The sequence below is a fragment of the Neovison vison genome, chromosome 7 (assembly GCF_020171115.1).
Source record: "Neovison vison isolate M4711 chromosome 7, ASM_NN_V1, whole genome shotgun sequence".
Classification (NCBI taxonomy): domain Eukaryota; kingdom Metazoa; phylum Chordata; class Mammalia; order Carnivora; family Mustelidae; genus Neogale; species Neogale vison.
In genome coordinates, this window is record NC_058097.1 from 188,410,121 (window position 1) to 188,431,845 (window position 21,725).

Below are 21,725 nucleotides of genomic sequence, written 5' to 3' on the forward strand. Positions count from 1 at the left end.
CAAGGCGGCATAGGTGTAGAAATGCCCTCTTGTGTGGTGAGCCGTTCCTGGGCACAACCTCCCTGTCTCTCAGCAAGTCCCCTCGGCTCTCTGATTACTTGTCCCGTAGATCTCCCACCCCAGGGGATTGCTGGTACTAGATTTCTACGTCTTAGAGGCTTATGGGCAAATCCACAGGGTCAGGCCCCAAGGAAGGGTGTACTCTGGGGGGAGGGGCACACTTCCAGCTGCAAGGTTGAAATTCACTTTGAAGGAGCAGCTTGTCTTCAGGTCCAGGCACCACACAGGGTTTCCATGGCAACTCAGCCACCGCTCCATCTTTCAATATCCCTCCCAACACCTCCTCCTCTGTTTATTGCAAGTCTGTGTCCCCAATCCCTTTTCAACTCCCACTCCCTTGGGACTCACCTGCTACTTTCTTTCCCCTTCTTTGTTATTTTAAAATCTAAAAAGGCTAGTTTGTAGTTCACCCAGGACACTCCCTGACCCCTGGCTGGTACCTAATGCAACAGACGGGGAGCTGCAACAGACAAGGGGTTTTGTGGGTGAATCAGCCTTGTTGAGAGTTGGGTCATTGTGCCTCTCGGATGGGCAAGAATGACACCCAAGCGAAAACAGCAGCCAGCCCAGTGTCAACCCTCTCTCTGCTGGTCGCCATTCATCCAATCATTTGTTCAACATCTATGAAATCTCTAGAGGCTGGTCAGCTGCAGGAACAACACTGTCCGGTCACTTCCCTTATAGACTGAACATCGCCAGGGAAGTAGAAAGCAAGAAGTCACTGGATGCAAAAAAGGCAATCTCACGGACAGATGGGAATGGGGGTGGCGTTGGGGGTGGGGAAGGAAAAGTGGTGTCCACTTAGAATGTGAGGGTCAGGAAAAGGCTTTAAAGTATTAAGCTAAAATTGGTGGGCAAAATTCCTCTCTAGCATTAATCACATATTGGATACAGGTGTAAGTGGTTTACTTGGAGGGTTCCATTTAAACCTCACATCCTCCTGAAGGAGGTGTTATTTATTAACCCCGCTTTGCAGAGGAGGACACTGAGGCACAGAGGATGAACGTCTGAAGTCCCACAGTTATCTAGATGCAGAGCTGGTATTCAAACCCAGCACGTGGCCATGAGGACTACAGGCTTTATAGCTTGACCATGACCTTCCCTTCCTGGGTCAGACCAAGGAACCAAAGATAAAATAGTTTGTTTTCTTTCTAAGGTGTTGGGTGGATCTCTAAGGAGAAGCCACCGGGGCTAGTGGGAGGATGTCTCACCTCTGCCCTCTGACCCCATCTAGCTGTTCATTCATTCCATCAATCACTGTTTGAGACTGAGAACCGGATGTGAAGGAGCCCACAGCCCACACTGGTCCTGGTACTCACACACTGTGTGTGGAGGGAGGAGTGAGCAGTGGAGGGGTTCGTATAATAATAAATGTATATTTATGAGCTCAGCAGTGGAAGACAGAGTCTAGGGGAGCACATCACATCACCTGGGGGCGGATCTCAGGGTGGGTGGTGTGCATTGAAGGGAGGAAATTTTCAGGAAGATCCTGAGGCTCTGACTTTGGGTTGGGCGCTCCCTAAAGTAGGAGCAGCAGTTTGACAGTGGAGATGTAGGAGAAGGACATTCTGGACCGAGGCTATGGTTTGAAACTCTACAGTGTGTGCAGAGAACAGTGGGGACAACTAAAGCTTAAAGGCCCACATGAGCAGAGGAGGGACAGGGCGTATTACCGTTCTCCCAACATTCCCAGCATAAACAGAATTCAAAAAACAAAACCACTCTGTGGGACCGAAAGCCACAAAATAGCAAGACCATGCCTAGAGATATCCTTCTCCTAGGGGGTCCCCCCGCCATCCGGTTGACTTCGTTAGTGAATCACAATGGCTGAAAGGGCAATATGGCCGCCGCCTCTGGACCACGACCTGAGTGCCAGACGCTCCTTGAAGAGCTACAGACTTTACCTCACACAACCTCACACAACATTATAGATAAGGGCCTAATAATTCCCCTACTGTACACCCTCATATTAATAAAGAAAAACAGCCTAATTCTTTATGAAGGAGGAAACGGGGACTCAGGGAGTTTGAACCATGACCAAGATCCTACAGTTAATGTATGACTGCTCTGGACTTGGAAGCCAAGTCCCCCGAAAGCCCCAAAGCCAGGCTGCTGACCACAACACACCACAACATGGCTCCCTGGGTGGGGAGGGCGTCTCTGGATACCATCCATAAACAGGTGGAAACGGAGAGTCCCGTGGGTTGCTGCTAATTGGCTGGCAGGGGCCACATCATTAGACTGATAACCCCACCCCCGCCTCCCCACCCTGTCGTCTGGGATTTTTTTAATGAAGTGTCTGGATCTTTGGGCAGCCTCTTTGTTGCCGCTCTCAGTCTTGAATACAGGCTTGACATTCTTTGTGCCGAAAATGTGTTTCATTTGCAACAGGACCCAGGACAATGGCAAGACTATGTTGTAAGCTCATCAGCATCTGTCATAAAGTGTTGTCTCAAAGCCAGGATGTTTGAAAAGTCAGAGGAAACCCCGCAGGCCAGTAGCCTGGGGCTCAGACTCAGTCTTGACACCCCATCCAGCCCATCCTTATCCTCCATGTCCAGCTGCTATAGCAGGGCTGTGGCTAGTGGGGCCAAGGGGATTGACTCCGAGCACAGTCTCAGCCAGCCTTGAACCGTCAGCGCTTGCCCCCTACACCCACTGTACTGGTTTCCCCGGGGCCTTCAAAATCTTTCTGTGAAACCGCGTCCATGTATAGAAGGAAAATCTCAGTCCTGCATCATCAAAAATTTCCGTAGCATGAGAACACAGATGTTTACTATTGGTCACCTGTCCGTTTGAATGCTTAAGATATTTTTTTTCAGTTTCTTATCTCTGGGTGCCTCATCTCTAATGTTCGAACGTCATTTTGGCATGGGAGACTGAGAAATCTCATTAGAGGCCAGTTCCCTTGACTTTGAATTCAGGATCTTCCTTCAGGACAGCTATAGGATTTTTTTGATTCTCTGATGCTTGACGATTGATGAAACTATTGACAAAGGAAACAGTGTTTAACCTTGTTGTTAAGCTGATACATTACGAATGGGAGTGAAGTTCCTGAAATTTGATATTTTTCCCCCCACTTACAAAATCAGAGCACATTCAAGGTTATTCTCATAATACCTCCTTCACACATTTGCATTCTGATAAGCTTTTCTTAGCGAGAGAGAAAGGAGGTAAATTCTGTAAAAGCCTTGCGCGTGTATGTCATCCATCACACATGACACTGTGCAGAACACACATGCAGAGAACAACTAAGAGAAGACATCCATCCACTTCTGGCCAGACACTTGGAAAGCACCTCATTTTCCAACCCGGTGGTTTAAAAAACAGCCAAGCTATAAAGTGTGGCTTCAGAACAGGACAGTGGCTGTTTCACCAGATCCTTCTTACATTTTGGTTTGAAGCCCGAACCCTTCAGTTTCTCGCCAATAACGCAGAAATCCATACACGCTGTTGCCCACTAACTCTGGACTCACCCACCCTTAAAACCAACGCCAGATACATGAATAAGTCCCTGCCCTCAGGAAGTTTACTACGCCCTGGTGGAAACAAGATATCTCATATACGGGAAAGACAAGCCCTTATGCGAGAACTCTCCTGTGTCTGGGGCAGACAGAACCAATCAACTAAAGACTTCTTTAACTTCCCTGCTCAGACACGGTCTGTTGCGCTCAGGGCTCGAGGAAGCCACTAAAAAGGAATAAGAATTGGTATACAAGATGAAAGCTAGATGCTGTCTGCTTTCCCTGATACAGACATATAAAAAGATAAGAGTCTGATTGAATCCCCATGATTCTCAAAGTACCGTATGTCTAGACTGTGCAAAAGACTATAGAGGAGGTCCTCATCGTTTGTTAACAGAGAAGGCTTCCTGCAAGAGGGGCTTCAGCCCAATGTTCAAGGAAAACTATGGACGAAAGGCAGGGGTAGCTCAGATGGAGAGAGAGGAAGGATGCGGGCAGAAGGGGTGCATATTCGGGGCCCTGGGAGTCTGGCAAACCAGCTGAAGAGAAAGATTGGGATTAGAGAAATGGATTTGCAAAGGAACAATGAGGTCAGGCCGTGAAGGGTCTTGAATACCCAGCAACAGATTTTGAATTCTAGTTTCTAAAAGAGTGGAGAGACGCAGACAGTTAGTGAATGGGAGAACGATAGGAGCTCTATGTGCAGTAAAATCAGACTAGCAGGTGCGTGCCGGAGGGATCGGAGGCGAGAAGGCCAGCCCAGAGCCCGGTGAGAGGAAGCGAGGGGCTGGGCTGGGCTATACCTGCCCCGATGAGAGAGGAAAGCTACATGTGAGACACGTTCCCAAGGGAGATTTGACAGTGTTCACGGGTGGAGCAGCTTGTAGGCAGAGGGAGGAGTCTGAGAGAGCTGCATTAAGGGAAAGGCACACCCATCTCTACCCGGCAGGGCTCCTTTCCTGAAAAAGCATCGTTTCTGAGGGTCACTAAAGGTCTACAGTCACAGAGATGATTGCACAACAAATTATTTCTTCCATGTGACTTTTGTATGAGATTTTAAGAGATTTTGTAAGAGATTGTAAGGCACAGCCATCAAAGAGCTGCTTCTGACATTGACCTCCTGGTGGCCATCTGGGCAACCCAAAGCCACGGAGGATCAGGCAGCTGCTGACTTTTAAATGGGCTGCACACCCAGTGGATTTCCCTTCTGCATCACATGGCCGACATCCCAAAGGGCTACTGACTATCACAAACATAGGATTTGATTATGGAAGGTCAGTAAAACTAGAGGGTCTGGCTCCAAGTTACTATGAATGTCAAAGAGTTTTCCTCGGCTCATGTCAGGCTTCTTGAAATGAGAAAAGCAGCTGAAATTTCCTCCCTGCATGAGCTCCAAGATGGGCAGGGGCTAGAGGCTAGACACCATGGAAGCCATGCCAGAGGCTGGACCAAACAGAAACCAGGCTAGAGGCTAATGAGAACAGTTTCTAAACAAGGGAGACTTATGCAAACAGGGCTTGATCATTGTTGACTCTCACCTTTGCCAGCCTGTATCCCCTTTCTCTGATGTGCAGACTCTCCCTTTGTTGTTATAATTACCAGGATTGGTAATAATAGCGAACACTGAATGAAAACCCTATCCATAAGTGTTTGGGCAGGAACACAAGGCATGTTCAAAGGGGGCCACTGAGGAGAGTTTCAGAAAGCAGGTGTTTACAAGGGTGGGGAAGGTTAAGGAAAACATGGAATGGAGACTTCTGGAGCCAGGGGTAGTTGGGCGCTGTTCACAGCCCTAGACTGGGCCTTCTGGGACCGGGGCACGTGGGTGGGGACGTTAAGGAAAGGCGGTGGGCTTAGGCGGGAGTAGCAGGGAGAGGAGGAGGATAAAGAAGGAGGTCTCAAAGCAAAGGGACAATGTCCAGCCCAGCCTTTAATTTCTGGACTCGGTGACAATGACAGTTCATAAATGGCTACACTGAGGCATGGAGAGGTCAAGTCACTAGCCAGCCATCACACAGGAAGCAAGGGGCAGACTGAAACCAGAACCCAAAGCTCGAGGGCTTCATGTCCTCCACTCTTCTCGTGTCACTTCCCATCAGGTTACTAGAGTCATTTTGATGACATCTTAATAGTAATACTACTCATTAGTTTAATAACCATTTCATGGACTGTTGCATTTAGTGCGGCCCCCCAAAGGCTGCCTGGAGGAGTCACAGGAGTTCAGTTTCCAGTGGCGGTGGCAGGCAGAGTCACCCTTCTGCTCCTGAGGAGGCCAAGGGCCCTGGTATGACTCTGCCAGGGACACCTTGTGCACTTGGGGCAGGTGCCTGGATCTCAGGCTGTGGCCCAAGGAACTGCAAACAAACCAGTGGCCTCAACCCTGCCATCCAGATGCTAAGCCACAGGTAGGGCTCCCCACAGCATGCAGCCTTCTCGATCCTTCCTGTGGCCCTCAGGAGTTACAGATTCGGGGCACTCCTTCCTTAGCGTCTCACGTTGCCATATAATGAAGAGTTCCAGAAACACCCCAGGGCAGGCACCTGCTGACCTAACTAGCCGCTGACTCCTCTGGTCTTCTTAAGAATTCAAGTCCGTCAAATATTCACCGTATCATGGGGGGCCTTCACCCCACCCCTTACCCACCCTGTGAGGGGACGGAAGGATGCTTCTGTTACCTTTGACCCTGGTGGGCATACTGTCCTCAGGGCGCCCGCGGCCGCAGGCCCCACTTGCAGCCACTGCGGAGCCCCCCACAGCTCTTCTCCTACCCCTAACGGGACTTCAGACCAGCCTTCTTCTTTCTTTCCCCTTTCTTCCCTTGGCAACCTTCCCCATTCGATTCCTTGAGCCAGCATTTCAACCATACCTCTTTAGTGTCTAAAGACCCCCTTGCCTTCCTGCCCTTCCCTAATGCTGCGTGGCAAAAGCCCAACATTGGATGAACCCACTACACGGCGATGCCTGCACCCAATGGTCCCGCCCTGTGGGAGGGTCACTCCGTGGGGGGTGGGTGTCCCTGGACAAATTCACAGCCAACAGCCTCACACTGGCTCCCAGCCCTGCCCCACAATCCTACCATTTCCCTAACTCCTTCCCCGACCCCACATTCTGGAATCTATCACCTCAGGCTTCCTCCACAGACAAAAAGGAAGCCAAGAGAACAGGGGTCCCTTTGTATCCTGTTCACAGACATCCTCCCGCTCTCCCGCGGCTGGAGGGACGCTGTGGCCGCCCCCCTCTGGTGACACTGCGGGAGGTGCACCCCTTGCTCTCTGCCTTGGGGACCAACCCTTCTGTCCGAGCCTGGCACCTGTCCCCAGAGCACTTGTGGGAGGGCCACCCCAGGTATTTGCCTGCTCTCTCTTCCTCTCTCTTGAACATTTACCTTTCTCTTTCAGCTGGCTCCTCCCCACTAGCTTTTAAATGTGCTCAGCACTCCAGGGGCTTCTTTTCCCCTGCTCAGCCCCAGTCCTCTCCCTCTCTGCCCCTCGGCAGCCACAAATCTCAAAACAATCACCAGTACTGGGTGCCCTCCTCGCTTCCTCACTCTGCATCTGTGTGACAAGCCATTCCCATAGGGCCCTTGTCAGCCTACCAGAATGTCACTGTTGGTCTCCAAGGTCACCCATGACCTTTACCTTCTGGTTCCTATGGATTTTTTTCAGTCTTCTCTTCCTTGACTTTTCAGTGGCAGGTTCGCATTTAAGAGGATTTCCTTCCGCTTCAAAAAGCTTTTTCTCCTGTTATTACTATTTCTCTGACAGTACATTCTCTAAGATCTTCTCCTTCCTCTCTGGCCACTCCTCCTTCTCATGAAATGCTGGTGTGGATCAGGACTTTCCAGGATCCTTTCCTCTCTCGTTCTGCCTTCTTGCTACGTGGTCTCAGTCATGCTCATGCCTAAGATTGCTGCCTCCTACAGATGACTCCTCAGCACACATCGTCAGCTCCCTAGTATACATCACAGCCACACTCGGAGCCCCAGGCCTGCCAGACCACCGGCATGATTAACATCTTGGTCCTGATAGCACAGGACCTCGCGCTCTCCCTGCACAGAAGTGACTTCAAATCCATGACCTCATTCTTGCTGAGTATTCCCCGTTTTGCTAACTACTGCCACGGCCCATTCGGGTAAGTAAAAATCTCGGTGTCATACCTAACCCCTCCCTCTTCCTGAAGCCCACAAGCAGCCCACTGGCAAACCCAGTTGATCTATTTCCGAAACATCCAGCCAACCCACTGCTGCCATCTTATCCTCCCAAACCGTCACAGTCTTTCTCTGGGCCTTCCCTTGCTCTCTCTTTCCACTCTTCCCCATCCACAAGGATGGTTTCACAGCCTAAATATAGCCATGTCACATCTTACTGAAGGTCTTTCAGGAGCTTCCGTTGCTCTTGGGATAAATATCTAAGCAATTCTGGTGACCCAGAGGGTCCTGGGTGCCCCTGCCCTGCTGACTGGCTCCTTCACCTCATTTCCTCCTGTGTTCTTTGTACTCGACCCACTTTAACCTTTATCCCATCCCGCCTGAGTGATATTCTTTCCACAGGGCCTTTGCACATGCCTAGAAGATGCAACTGTCATCCCCAACACCTTTACCTAGTAAATACCACTAACTGTATGTCATGGGGGTATGTAAGATAGTTCATTTAGGGTATAGGAAAAGAAAAACAGAATTTCATTTTATAATTTATTTTATCTAATTTCCTTAAAAGATCCATTTTGTGCACATTTTATTATGTATATGATACATTAGTAGAGTAAAATACGTATAATATATAAATATACATACTTTATGAAGAATTAAATATATATGTACAACATGCATGCTCAATTTTTTTTTTACTGAAAAGTGTCTCCAAAAATGTTGAAGATCAGAGCAGTAATCAGCTCTCACTTCTTGGGAAGACTCCAACCTCCTTTACCACATCTAACACAAATATAGAGTTATATTCATTTGTACAACTGTGTGATAAGCATCTCTATCCCTAGAATCTGAGCTACAGCAGGTCAAAGACACTGTCTGTCTGGTTCCTGCAGTGTCCCCAGTGCTCAGCACCTCATATATACTAGGTAATCATTTTTTAATGATAATTTTTAATGATATACTTAATAATGATAATTTTTTAAATGAATGATTATCGTAGAAGTAGAATGTTCATGCTCTCCTTGCCATCGTCATAGAAGACTTTTCATTTCTTACATCTGGAAGGCTTTCATGGACTCTCTCTTTCCCGCATGGTGAAGACACACACAAGTCCTTACTTTTATAAAAGGTCTATAAGAACATGATTTCAAGATACTTAAAATATACTCTGAGCAATGCCAGGTGTTGAGTCCATTAGAGAGCATGATCCTTATCCCTGCTTATTGATGAGAAAAGTACAGTTCACAATGGTCAAGGTAATTTAGCCGGAAAATGGTGGGGGCTCCCTTCAAATTCAAGGTTGGGGGTCCAAGCCTAATCTGCTTCCTAGTCGATCTCAGCAACTTGAACATAAAACGACCATTTTCATTCTAACAGGCAACTTTCTCTTTTGAGTGATCTCAAAAAACTAGGTTGTTATTAAGCCCTCTAATCCTGGTGGATATCCAAAATCAAATGCAGGTCTGCCATATCATGGTTCCAAGCAGGTTACCAAATCCCATGTCCTCTGCTTTCTGTTCTTTGTTTCTGCATGGTTTGCAATGAGGCTGTCAAGCAAAAGGCAATAGTCATGCTGCTGCTTAAAAGATCTGTTCACTGGCAAGATAAGAAATGTGCTCCCCAGAAGGCACGCTGGCAGGGACAGTGCCCCAAAGCCCTCCAGATCACGTTGCTGTTTTACTATGGAGTTTTGTGTCTTGATGTGCTGCACGGCCTTCGCCATCTCTCTCTGATGGACTTGCCCTTTCTTCTAAGGGAAGGGACTGAGCTCAAAAAGGAAATGCATCTCAGGATGCTTGCGGGTGGACTGTGGGAAGGGAGGAGGGGGTCTGACACACAGAATGAGCTGAGAGAGAGCAGAAATCCCTCTACACTTACAGCTGTTTCCATGATGTCTCCTACCTGCCCACCTGCCCCGCCACATGGCTGTCCTGCAACCTTACCTTCATCTTCCAACTCTGTCCTCTCCAAAGTGGGATTCTTCTCTCTGAAAAGCCAAATCTCCAAGATCCTGCCTCAATAAGCCCCACCCCCTTATCACACCTTTCTCAGCAACAAATCCAAAACTATGTGGTGGATGACGCTTTTCCAAGGAAAATGTGGTCTCCATGGGCATTATCCCATTGCTTTCGCAGCTGAAGGTTTTTAAATTTTCTCCAGTGTTAGCCAAGTGAACAGAGACTTGGAAGAGAGGGAAACAAATAGAGGACGAGGCTATCACGGCCCCCAGGCTTGTCTCGATTCCTTGCTGTATCACCAAAGGTGAGCAAAGAGATGCCTCAGTGTGCTTGTTGCTGTGCTTGGGATTTTTATTTTGTCTGCAAGAAAAGGTGGTAGTCCCATGATCCTTTCCACCTCATCCATCCAACCATCCAACCATCCAACCATCCATCCATCCACCCATCCACCATCCATCCACCCATCCATCCATCCAAGCATCCAACCACCCATCCAACCAACCATCCATCCATCCATCCAGCCATCTACCCATCCATCCATCCAACCATCCACCCATCTGTCTATCCATCCATCCATCTATCCATCCATCCAGCCATCCATCCTCTGACTCAGGAAGCCATTCAACATTTCTCCTCACTTCTCTGGCCACCTTCTAGCCCTGCTCAGTTTCTCTACAAAGGAGCAATCCACCTTGAACTTACTGAGTGGAGGGCAGGGGGAGCCCAGGAGATATATCCAAGTACCCTGAGGTCTACGCCAGATGAACCGAAACTCACTTTGACAAAATTCTCATAGGACGCTCCTTCCCTTTTTACTTATTCATATTCACTTATGCAGCTACTAACTATCTGACCCTGATCTGTTCATGGAAATGTGCTACCCAGCAAATGTCAGAGCGCACTCACTCGTAGTCCGTTATTTTCGATGAGAAAAGTCATAATGCCTTCCACGTCCACCCAGAAACCTCAATCAACTTCCCAAAATACCACACCCTTAAACACCATGTAGAAATCTCCCAGGAATTTTCTATAAAACACCTTTCACTTAATTAGCACATTGGGAACGCCTCCTCAGTGGGAAGGTTCGCATGTGTGTGCAGCACACTGACCCCACAAGGGACCAAGGCTCCTCCTGGCATCGCACTGGTCTGATAATGTCAATACATAAGCAAATGATATTGAAAGATACTCCATACCCTCACCAGACCTGGGTTTGTAGGATGCCAGGTCTATGGGTGAAGCAGAGTGGGTCCCACAAGGGGTAGAGTTCAGGGGGAAGGGTGGGGAATGTGACAGTGATAACACGCAGTGTATTTGAGGGCGGAGCAGCAGGTATAAGCATGCAGGTACCAATAGTCCAACAGGGGAGCCAGGACTGCCATGCATGGCCTCCTTCTGTAAGACTCCAGAGCCATGGAATGTTTGCATAGGTGTGGCCTTGTGGATTCATTGCCTGTGACAATGTTTGGTCACCAAGAGGAAATGTTTTAAAAACTTGCCAGATACTGATGAGTATTTTAAAAATGAGAGTTTGTGGGGTGGGGATGGGGGTGGGTGGTGCCTGGGTGGCCCAGTGGGTTGGGCGTCTGATTCCTGATTTCAGCTCAGGTCATGGTCTCGGGGTGGTGGGATCAAGTCCTATGCTAAGTCTGGAGCCTGCTTGGGATTCTCTCTCTCCCTTATTCTCTGCCCCACCACTCACGCGTGCTCTCACTCACTCGCTCGCAAAAAACAAGACCAAATAAAACAAAAACAAGTGTTTGGATTTGTAAAAAATTAAAAGCTTAAAAAACACCACAGTGAAATGCCACTTCACACCCACTAGGATGATTATAACAAAAAAATAATAATAATAAAAGAAACTCATAAATGCTGGCAGGGATGTGAAGAAATTGGAAGTCTCAGACATTGCTGGTGATAATGTAAACAGTGCAGCTGCTATAGAAAACAGTTTGGCATGCCCTCAAAATTTAAGCATAGAATTACCACATGATGCGGGAAGTCCACTCCTAGATATCTACTTGGGAGAAGGAAAACCAGGTTGTCAAAACCAGGTTGTGCAGCGATGTCCACGACAACACTATTCACAACAACCGAAGGGTTGCTAACAAGCACTAGGAAACTTTGCTTTGAGGATGGAGGAGAAGAGCTTCACGGGGATACATGTTAAGAACTAAGGGGTTCTATGTGAATGTCAGAATCAACATACACATGCATACAAAGGGCCTCTCCAGCCAATGTCCACCCAGGGTGTCCATCAACCAATGAATGGATAAACAAAATGAGGCAAATACACATAATGGGATATTATTCAGCCATAAGAATAAAGTTCTGATATAAGCCACAACATGGATGAACCTTGAGAACATAATGCTGAGTGATAAAAGCCAGAAGCAAAAGGTCATGTATTTTATCATTCCAAATATGCCAAATGTCCAGAATAGGTGAATCCATAAAGACAGAAAGCAGACTGGCAGTTCGCCAGGGCCTGCAAGAGAGAGGGGAATAGAAAGTATGTCTGCTCAGTAGGTATGGAGTTCTTTCCCTTCAGGGGACATGAAGACATTTTAGAGCTGAATGAAGGTGAGAACAAAGTGCTAGAACCATGTGACAGTGTGATTCCTACACTTTAGAATAGTTCATTTTATGTGAATTTCACCTCAATTTTTAAAAAGTTTCGAAAATAACTCTACCTTTCTTGTTATCAGTGCTCATCACGTAGGCACTCATCAAGTTTGAAGCAGGAATGAATAAATGAATGAGCGAAACTGTCCCTGGTTTACAACACCCTTCCGGCCCCCGTCCACTCCCCAGCCTCATCATACACCAGGCCCTGCCTTGCTTTCCGCTTTCAGGCACACTGACCTTTCTCTGGGTCCTTCGAAGTGCTAGGTTTCTGTCACAGGACCTTTGCACGGCCTTATTCCTGTCTGCAGCTCTCACAACCCTTCCCATTGCCCTGGTTAACTTCCCTTTCAATCCAGCTCTCAGCTTGGCCATCGCTCCATCCAGGAAAGCCTTCTTTGACCTTCCTGACTGGGTCAGCTCCACCTTACAGTTCAAGACCTTTCTCTTTAGGTCACTTACCGCGATTGCATTTTCGTTTATCTGTGTTCTTCTCCTTTGAACTCTGGGGTTTCCATTACAACATAAATTTCATGTGGGCTGAGGATGGGCGAGTGTGTTGTTGAGGAGAGAGCAGTTAATACAGTATCCCAACCCCCAAGCCGAGAACCTGGCGCATAGTATGTGCTCAGTAAACATAATCAAGGGAAGAAGGGAAGGATGGAGGTGAGACAGTGGAATCTATCTACCCTTTCCATCTGTTTGCCTTCAGAAATCTGTAACACATAATTTCTTAACGTATTGGCTAGAGAGGCCCTTTGTACACATGTGTATGTTGATTCTGACATGGACATATAGAACCCCTTAGTTGTAACACATACCCCCTTGAAGCTCTTCTCCTCTATCCTCACAGCAACGTTTCCTCATCTTTGTTAGCAAGAAATAAGTTCCACAGGGAGTGAAGGCAATGACACTGAGTTACGCACGGTTACTGGTGGCTGGGAGATGGAAGGTCAAGCAGTGTGTGGATGGTCTCCGGGTGTCCTGATTTCTCCTGCCGGTCTCCGACCCAGGGATGACCAATCACTCTTTACCCTGCCTCCTCTTTGTCTTCTGTGTCTGCTGCTTCCTCATCCAACTGGTCTCTCGCCTTCCTTCTTACTTTGCCTCACCCCCCTCCGATTTCTCCTCTGGGCATTTCCTCCTTGAATGGCCTGTCTTTTCCCTCTTCCTGCACCCCAGCTACTTGACGGTAAATGAGACCAAGGTCTGAAAATCAGAAAATGTCTAAAGATGCAGCAGTCTTTAGACAGTAAACACACGGTGCTAGTGAACTATCAATCCCATGAAGAGAAGAGTCGGGGGCCTGTATTATCCTGGATTATCTACATGCGCCATCGGAGGAGAAACAAGGAAGGGACGGAGACGTGAGAGGTCTGGGACCTTCCACTGGGAGGGGACTGTGGACACAGACTTCGGATCCACATTATATCTGGAAGGGCCTGGTGTTTCTGGCTGGTGTGTGCTCATCTCTCTGAAATAATCCATGCTAATTTCTCGATGAAAAATTCACACTGTCTTCCATGTTGCTAAGCAACTAGCCCAAACATGTTTACTGTGTAAATCTCTCCGGAGAGCCCTGGGCTGCGCCCATGGTCTAAAGTGGGATGGACATAAGAGGCGACAAAACCAGCCCAAGCTCTGAGAAAGGCTTCGGAAGCTGACCTGCAAAAATGCATGTTTTTGAGACTTTGATGTCATACCTGGGGAAACACAGTGGTTCAAGTATAATTCTGAGTAGCTTTTCTTGGCTAATGTCCAGCCTACGGGTCAAAGTGTGGGCCCAGGAGCAAGACTTCCTAAATTTGATTTCCGACTCTGCCACTAAAACGTTGCCTAAGGGTGCTGTGTTTTACCTTCCCCATCTGCAGGAGGGAAACAATAATCCCACATGTTTCATCGGGCTATACCGTGAGGATAAAATTAATATGATTAAGGAGGACCTCGTACACATAAAGGACCTAAACAACGTTAGTTATACTATCACTATTTTAGAAGTGCTTCTATATTTTGTCTGTCTGTTAATGTGAGCAAGAGAGTTTGCCAGCCCGGAGATGAGCTGAGAAACGGATCCTTTAAAAGGGTAAGAATCCATGGACGGCAAACCTTAGAGCAGCCCAGAGGCCCATCAGCTGCCAGGAGAGGGGTAGCTGCTCATGGGGCCTCCTGTGACCACTTAGGTGTAGAGGAGAACCTGGCAGAGCAGTGAGTCAGAATAGGAGAAAGTTCTTGGAGCTGAGGGTGGGGGGTGCCCCTCCTAAGGGTTTCCTGTGTCCCTGCCCCTGCCATCATGACAGCAGTGTGACACGTTCCATGGCTCCATCGTCTGTCACCCCACTCAGCAGAAAGTGTGCATGCCTGTCTCCTTGTTGCTCTAGCCCAGTGCCTAGCAGGGGGCTCACGAATGAATGAACTTATTAGCTAATGAAACGCAGCATATGGTCCTTGACGCATCCACATGCGGATAAGTATAAATTCAGACCCGTGATCGGAGAGGACGGGGCTCCAGTGGTCTAAGGAAGAGGAGAACAAGGCGGGTGAGGGCTGATCGGGCCACACTGATAATCTCGAGGCCCCAGTCCCAGGAAGAAGGCGGCCACAGAAGTAGCAGCAGAAAGTGGACAGAGCCAGGGATCAGGTACTGTGTAACAGATCACAAAAGAGGAGGGCCTTGTCTCTTGATGATAACCCCGAAGTCCTCCCAGGCATAAAAATGGTGACTTGATACTCAGTTAGTGTCAATGAACACTGTATCCCAACATGAAAAATTTCAATGACAACCTCACTGAAGTCTAACTCTACAGAGAAACGTGCACAAATCCTAAATGTAGAGCTGGGTGAATTTTCCTTCACAAAGTGGACAAAACGCTTGGGTGACCAGCATCCCCATCAAGAGGCAGAATATGAACATGGCAGGAGCTGTCCAACCACGCCTGCCCTTGCCTGCCCCCCAGCGCAAGACCAAACATACATGGACTTGACTTCAAATTTGAGGGAAATAAATCCTTACCGCTTTGCCCTCCTTTTCGCCTTTCCTCTTAGTTGTGAGTTGCAATACGACCCCTTCATTCACAATATACATTCAAGGGTTATCATGGGCCCAGTGTCACACCGGATATCGTCAGGGACACCAGAAAAATGAAAAACACACTCCCTGATCTTGGGGGAAAAGATTCCTCCGTACCTGTATCGTTGGATACCAACTCAGCACTTGTTTTCATTATTTCATAAAAGCCTAGAATTAATTTATTCATGTTTGCTGAAGTCTGAACATCCATGTCCCCCCGCCCCCCAAAATTCATCAGTTGAAACTTAGCCCCTGAGGAGATACTACGAGGAGGCAGGCCTTTGGGAGGTGATCAGGTCCTGAGGGCAGAGCCCTCATAAATGAAATCTATGCCCTTACAGAAAGGGCCCTAGAGAGCTCCCTCACCTCTTCCCCACGGTGAGGACAGAGCAAAGTCTACGAATGGGCTCTCACCAGACGCTGAATCTGCTGGAGGCTTGGCTTTTGCGCTCTCCAGCCTCTCGAACCTTAAGAAGCCCACGTCTGTTGCTTATAAGCTGCCCCATGTGAATTTTGTTCCCATGGCCCAAGCAGACTAAGACAATGTTCCATGGAAGCCCCCCCAACTGGAAGGAGAGTAGGATTGTACAGTTTGGTGGGAAGTGGCAGTAAGGTCCCGGGGGACATGGAGAGAAGAAGTACAGGGACTTCTGCCGAGGGTCCAAACAACTGGGCTAAAGGCTTGAACTACACGTTAGCTGCAAAGGGACAGAGCCCGGGTCACCCTGGGGACCTTTGAGACACAATCAAGAAGATTCACTTCAAGAATACAGCAAGGTAAGCACTGTGTGGGGAGAAAAATCAGACATGAAAACCAGAGCTTTCTGAAAACAGGACCCCCAACTTCCGTTAAGTGACAGCGGTTGGGGGTCTGAGCTGTCAGAAAGAGCGGTTCTCCCTGCTCACTCTTCACCACCGAGGCAAACCCCAATCAGAGCTTCTTCTGAAGCGACCCAGGATAAGGTGAATGGATGCCTGGTCAGACCAGGGTGAAAAGGAAACTGAGGGGGACGGAACCAAGGGGCTTGGCTGTCTTTCTCTAGTAGATTCTGGAGCAGTAGGGAAAGGAAGGCTCTCCTACGTACGTACGCATGCACATGCACTGTCCTGTGGCTCTCTGCCCTCTCCCTCCTCCTGCTTGGCAGAGATTCTTCCCCCCCCACCCCCCCCTTTTTTTTTGTTTCAGGGATTCCTTTAGCTCTCCAGAGAAGCCCTCTGGACACTTCCTCAGAAAGTTTGCAAATCAACGACATCAGATGACGGAGAAACATCTAATAAAATCAGCTTGTGAAATGGGTCTATGTGTGCCCTTCATCCATTCGTTGGCTAACAGGATCTGGCAGGAGATTTAATAAGTACCATGATTTAGAACTGGCAGTGAACAGAAATGATCCCGAGGCGTATCTACAGCAGCTGTCATTGCCTCGAAACGACCTGTGATTTCCCTGGGGGGGCCAAAGCACCCACATTGCTAACACTCTGAAGGGGTGTGGTTGATATTCCTCCTTATAGGAAATGCGAAGTTTCAGCTAGAAGTTAGTGAAAACAAAGGTGTAATATTTTTCTTATCAAAGACCATGAACCTCTTAAATTCTATCTACAGACTCCATAGGGAAGTCCTTGGATCTCAGGTAAAGAACCCCCAGAGGAACTTCCAAGTTCTTCTCAAAATCACTACAAGCTTCAACTTCAACCAATCATGCGAAGGTGAATATCCAAGAAATTTTTCACAACCAGTAACTCACAGACAGTGGGCAGTCCCTGTGCAGCCCACAGACATGTGATTCTCAGTGTAAAGGAGTCTGGAACCCCATTCTGCTGCCCTGTGCCCTCCCTTCCAGGGACACCTTCAGAAAGTCTTCCCGACTCCTCCCCTTGATGTCAACATGGGTTACTTCCATCACCCTGCTGTCACCTGCCACTCCTAAGACCACCTCCTTTACTTCTTTGGAAATGGCAATTGTGTTCTTTTCTCCATTCACTCTATCTGCGTCAGTGGCTGAATCAGTCTGAGAACAATGGTAGCCCAACCAACATTGTGAGATCTCCCCTGAGCTACACCCGTGCCCACTGATCCAGCCCGGGTTGCCCAAATCCTTGTCGCCAAGGGAACCAGATGAGGGAATACGAAGGAAGGGGCCTCCTGTAACAACAAAGGCTTATTGTGGCCCTACTGAGCTAGCACAGCACTACAAAGGCCTGGTACGTTCACTCTCATTGGAAGAAATGACTTCAGCCACAATCCCAGTGGGAGATATGACCCCATTCATAATCTCAAGTGGACACAGAGGTACCTTTACTGGTCAACAGTTTCTTATTAGCCACCTGCTAGGTTCCAGACACTGAGGAGGTACTGGGAATAAATAACATACAAGTAAGTGGACAGCAATGATCACATTTGGTTATAAGGAGCACTACGAAAGAATTGGAAGAACAATAAGGAAGAAGGTAATAGAGGAGAAGGTACTTTGTTACATGTGGACGGAGACAGAATCCTCTGGAGAAAGAGGTGTAAAGAATGAGAAGGAGCCATCAGTATGAAAAGCCAGAGGAAAATGGTTATTTTCCTGGGGGCGCTGGGGGTACTTTGAGAAGGATCATAAAGGCAGGGAGGGTGAGATTTCAGATGCCTGGGAGAAGGGGCGTGAGCTTGGCCGGAGAGATAGACACCCGCCAGGTCAAGCACATGGGGGAGTGGAGTGGCTAATGGCATGGATTCCCATAAGTAGACCAGCCTGGCTAGAAACCATCCAGCTCTAAAACTACTCTAGCTGTGTATCCTTGAGCAACTCACTTATCCTCTCTGAGCCTTACTTTCCTCATCTTTAAGTAGGGGTCATCATATGTGTCCTTCATTGACTTGCTAAGTGCATTAAGAATAAAGCACTTAGAGTGGTGGCTGACAGAGAGTCCCGGCCATGTCACGGTTTGCTAGGATCTGTTCCAAGCTCATTGAGAAGCTGGGGGTGAGGGTTGAGCCCAAGAGAGACGTGATCTGGATTGTGTTTGATAGATTCTTGGCCCATGTGTGGGCTACTGGTCATCAATAATAGGTAGCTGGAAGGTCCCTGAGGTCATTTATACCAATTCCATCCCTAGCACTTCTCTTTAAGAAGGGGAGGGGACATTGCCTGAGCAGCCATCTCTGAGAAAGGCTTGATGGCCTTCCCCTAACACTGGGTGGGAGAGAAGTCTGAGAGGCAGTGGGCCACAGCTTCTGAAGGGCTCATCCATCCCCTCAACTGCCTGCCGGAGAAGAGCCCACTAATCCCACTTCAGATGGTTCTAGAAGGGTCCCGTGTTCCAATGCCTTGCCGGCTCCTATTCCTGCCAGTGTCAATGTCACTTTTCTAGGATTTAAGTGCCTCAAGGACAGCAGCCATTTCCTTCCCCTCTCACAACCCGGTGACTGACAGAAGCTCCAAGCACTGAGTCTCAGAGCTTTTGAATAATTGATTAGGAAAAGGAAGGTGGAATCACAGCATTTTTGTGTCTCTCCCAGACCTATAAGCTCTATAAGGAATCTAGAGAACCTAGGGGAAGTCATTAAGTCGCATCCCTGACCTGGGGCCAGCCTTCCTCAAACACCCTTGCAAGACTCTTCCTCCAGGTCTCCACAGGACATTTTGCACTCCTCCACCCAGTAATGTGTCCTAAACGGTCTCCTTCCAAACCTCTTCCCTAGACCCCTTCTGCCGCACTGCACAATGGGGACACCACCCACTTCCTGCCCCAAGGGGCTCTGGGTACAAGCCAATGCAGGGGATAAAAGCTCTCTTGTCTCCAGGGACATCTTCAGACGGACCACAGCAAGCCCCTCTGGCTGGTTGGAGCTGAGGGCTGATGGGAGGGGGCGGAGGTCTTTCAGGCCCCTCCAGATTCACCAGCCTCCCCCAAGACCCCAGGCACTCCCTGACCAGCTGCCCCTCTCCAGCTCCCACGAGAGCAGCAACCAACCACCACCCTTCTCGTTTTTTTCCATTCTTCCGTGGCTTTCCCCCTCCTCAGCTAAGGCAGTGCTTTTTCCCTACACCAGACCCCCCAACTTCTCTTCCCCCTCCCGTTCCCATTTCTCTTCCCCCAATTCTGCAAGCTTCTAATCCCCCAACCCCCTCCCGCTTTTCCTCCCAGCCGCTCAACTCTCCTCCCAGCCCCTATTTGTCCTCTCCAATCCCCTTTCCCAATTGGTCCCACCCCCTCCCCTTTAGCGCTCGCTGACCCCATTCCTCTCGCGCCCCCACCAAGCCTCCCTCCCCTAACTATTCTCCCTGACCCTTCCCCCAGCCCCAGGCCTTCCGGACCCCTCCGCGGGTCCCCGAGCACGTCCTCCGCCCTCCTCCCCACCACGCTTGGTGGCGCAAAGAACGGCGACCGCTCCCCCCGTCCGGTCTCCCCGCAGCTGCAGCCGCCGCTGAGACCCCAACCGCGCCCGGGGGGCCGAGGCGCCGCGCCCGCTCACCTGTTGGGCGGACCGGAGCACGCCGGGTCTAGCCTTCTCGGGATCTGGGTCGCGGTCGCGCTGCAGCACCCCCTTCTTGGGATGCATGTGCCGGCACAGGCAGGTGACCCCGCACAGCGCGAGGATGCTGGTGGCCGTGCCCAGTGTGGCGCCCAGCGCGATCACGGGCACCGACAGCACCATGGTGCCCGTTCCTCGCGCGGGGCTCAGTCCTGCCGCCGCGCACCGTCCTCCCAGCCGGGCCCGCCGCCGGGCAGCTCCTGGGATCCGGGCGCGCCGGCTGCTCTCCCGCCGCCGGGGGGCGGGGAGGGAGGGCGGTTGCGAGGACGTCAGAGGAGGCCGGCCGGGAGCAGGCTGGTGCTCCCGCACTCGGCTCCGCGTCAACCCGCACCCCCTCCCGCCGACACGTGACCAGACCCTTCCACCCCAACAGCCGCCGAGCATTCACATGCCTGAAACCTTAGGGGTGCCTGCAGCCATTCTTCGCGCTTTCTGTAGGAGGACGCTTGGCCCCAGGAAGGGCAGGAGCTCGCAGAGGTCACACTGTGTGAGCAGGCAAACCAGGTCTCCCACCCAGGCCTGCGGCTCCGTCTGGGTAGCGGTCACTTTACCAGACTACTAACCCTTCCTTTCTCACCTTCTCTGCCCCTGAGAAGTAGACACTTGGGTCCTCCAGGAGATTTTCAAACACCCAGAGGCTGGAGAGTTCCCTTGTCCTGAACTTGGCCAGCTTTTGCTCTGCAATGGGGAAGGGGAAGCAGGCGACAAGGAGAAGGGAATTGCTGTCTGGAGTTGAGACTGTGCCCATGTCCTGATGAAGATCACAGCGCCCATTCTGTTTCTATCTGGATCTCCTTTAGCATGCTTTCCGACCCCATTTGGCCTGTAGGTCTCCATTCAGAGACGAGGAAGCGGCGGCTGGTAGGGGATGTGAGGCAGCCAGGAAAATCCAGGCATCCTCAACCCAAACCCAGGTTGGCAGAGCCCAAGTCCATGTGTCACACTCAGAGAAAGAACTTGCCTTAGAAGAACAAAGAGGATCACATGCAGCGGCCTGGAGTCCAAACTTGATTCAGAGAAAGGGGAAATAAAACAAGGATGCTTAGAGTAAGGCGAAATTAGAATTCCAGGCATGAGGACCCTGCCTTAGATCAGAAAACAGTGGTTTTCAGTGTGTTGTGTTATGTGGAGCGTTTCGTTTAATTCAGCAAGCATGTACGGTGTCTGCTATACTTGAGGTGTGCAGGGCATGTGTGAGAAGGAGGGCAGAGAATTTCATCCACAGCAGGGCTTTGGAATTCCCATGAAGCCAATGGCTCCTGAGTCTAGCATGGCTCCACCAGACCTTCTGTGTTGAGCTGCATAAGTGACCCCTCCTGGTACCTTATCTACCCCTGCGTGAAAAACCACATGTGACTTGGTGGCTTAGAACCATGCTTTTGTGTGCTGACTGGGCTCCGCTGGGTGTTTCTCCTGCTGCAAATGGTGTCTCTCCAGCGCCTGCACTCTGCTGGGCTGGGGGACATACAAGATGGCAAACCACATGTCGGGCAGCTGGTACTGGCTGCCTCTGGGCGCCACAGCTGGCTGTCAGTGGTGCACTGGGGATCCCCTCTACGTGGCTGGAGCTGCACAGCAGCCAGTTTCCATGAGGAAGGAAGCAGGAGCTGCCCATTCTCTTAAGACCTGGCTTCAGAAGTTCTAGAACATCATTCCTCTGGTCAAGCAGTTGTCTCCCTCTGATCCTTTCCCTCCCTACAGGGCATTAAAAAGGATGTTTCTGAAATGCAAAGCTGATCCTGTCATTTATATGCGTAAAGGCCTTCAAAGTGTCACCAATAATAAATGCAGGAGCCTTCAATTAAATCCAAAGCCTTTTGTGATGTGGTCCACACACTTTCCAACCTGCCCTGAGCCTCAAAAAACTTGGGATTCACTCTGCAAG

The 21,725-nt window shown here is 49.6% G+C and overlaps 1 protein-coding gene across 1 annotated transcript in view; it reads right to left on the reverse strand.

Moving 5' to 3' along the window:
• SYT13 (synaptotagmin 13) overlaps window positions 1-19,974 on the reverse strand; it is a 43,108-nt gene extending 23,134 nt beyond the window's left edge. The window contains exon 1 of the mRNA XM_044259144.1: window positions 19,781-19,974. Within this exon, the coding sequence (XP_044115079.1) occupies window positions 19,781-19,963 (183 nt within the window). The 5' untranslated portion in view covers window positions 19,964-19,974. The remainder of the gene's footprint in view (window positions 1-19,780) is intronic.
• Window positions 19,975-21,725: the final 1,751 nt, after the last annotated feature.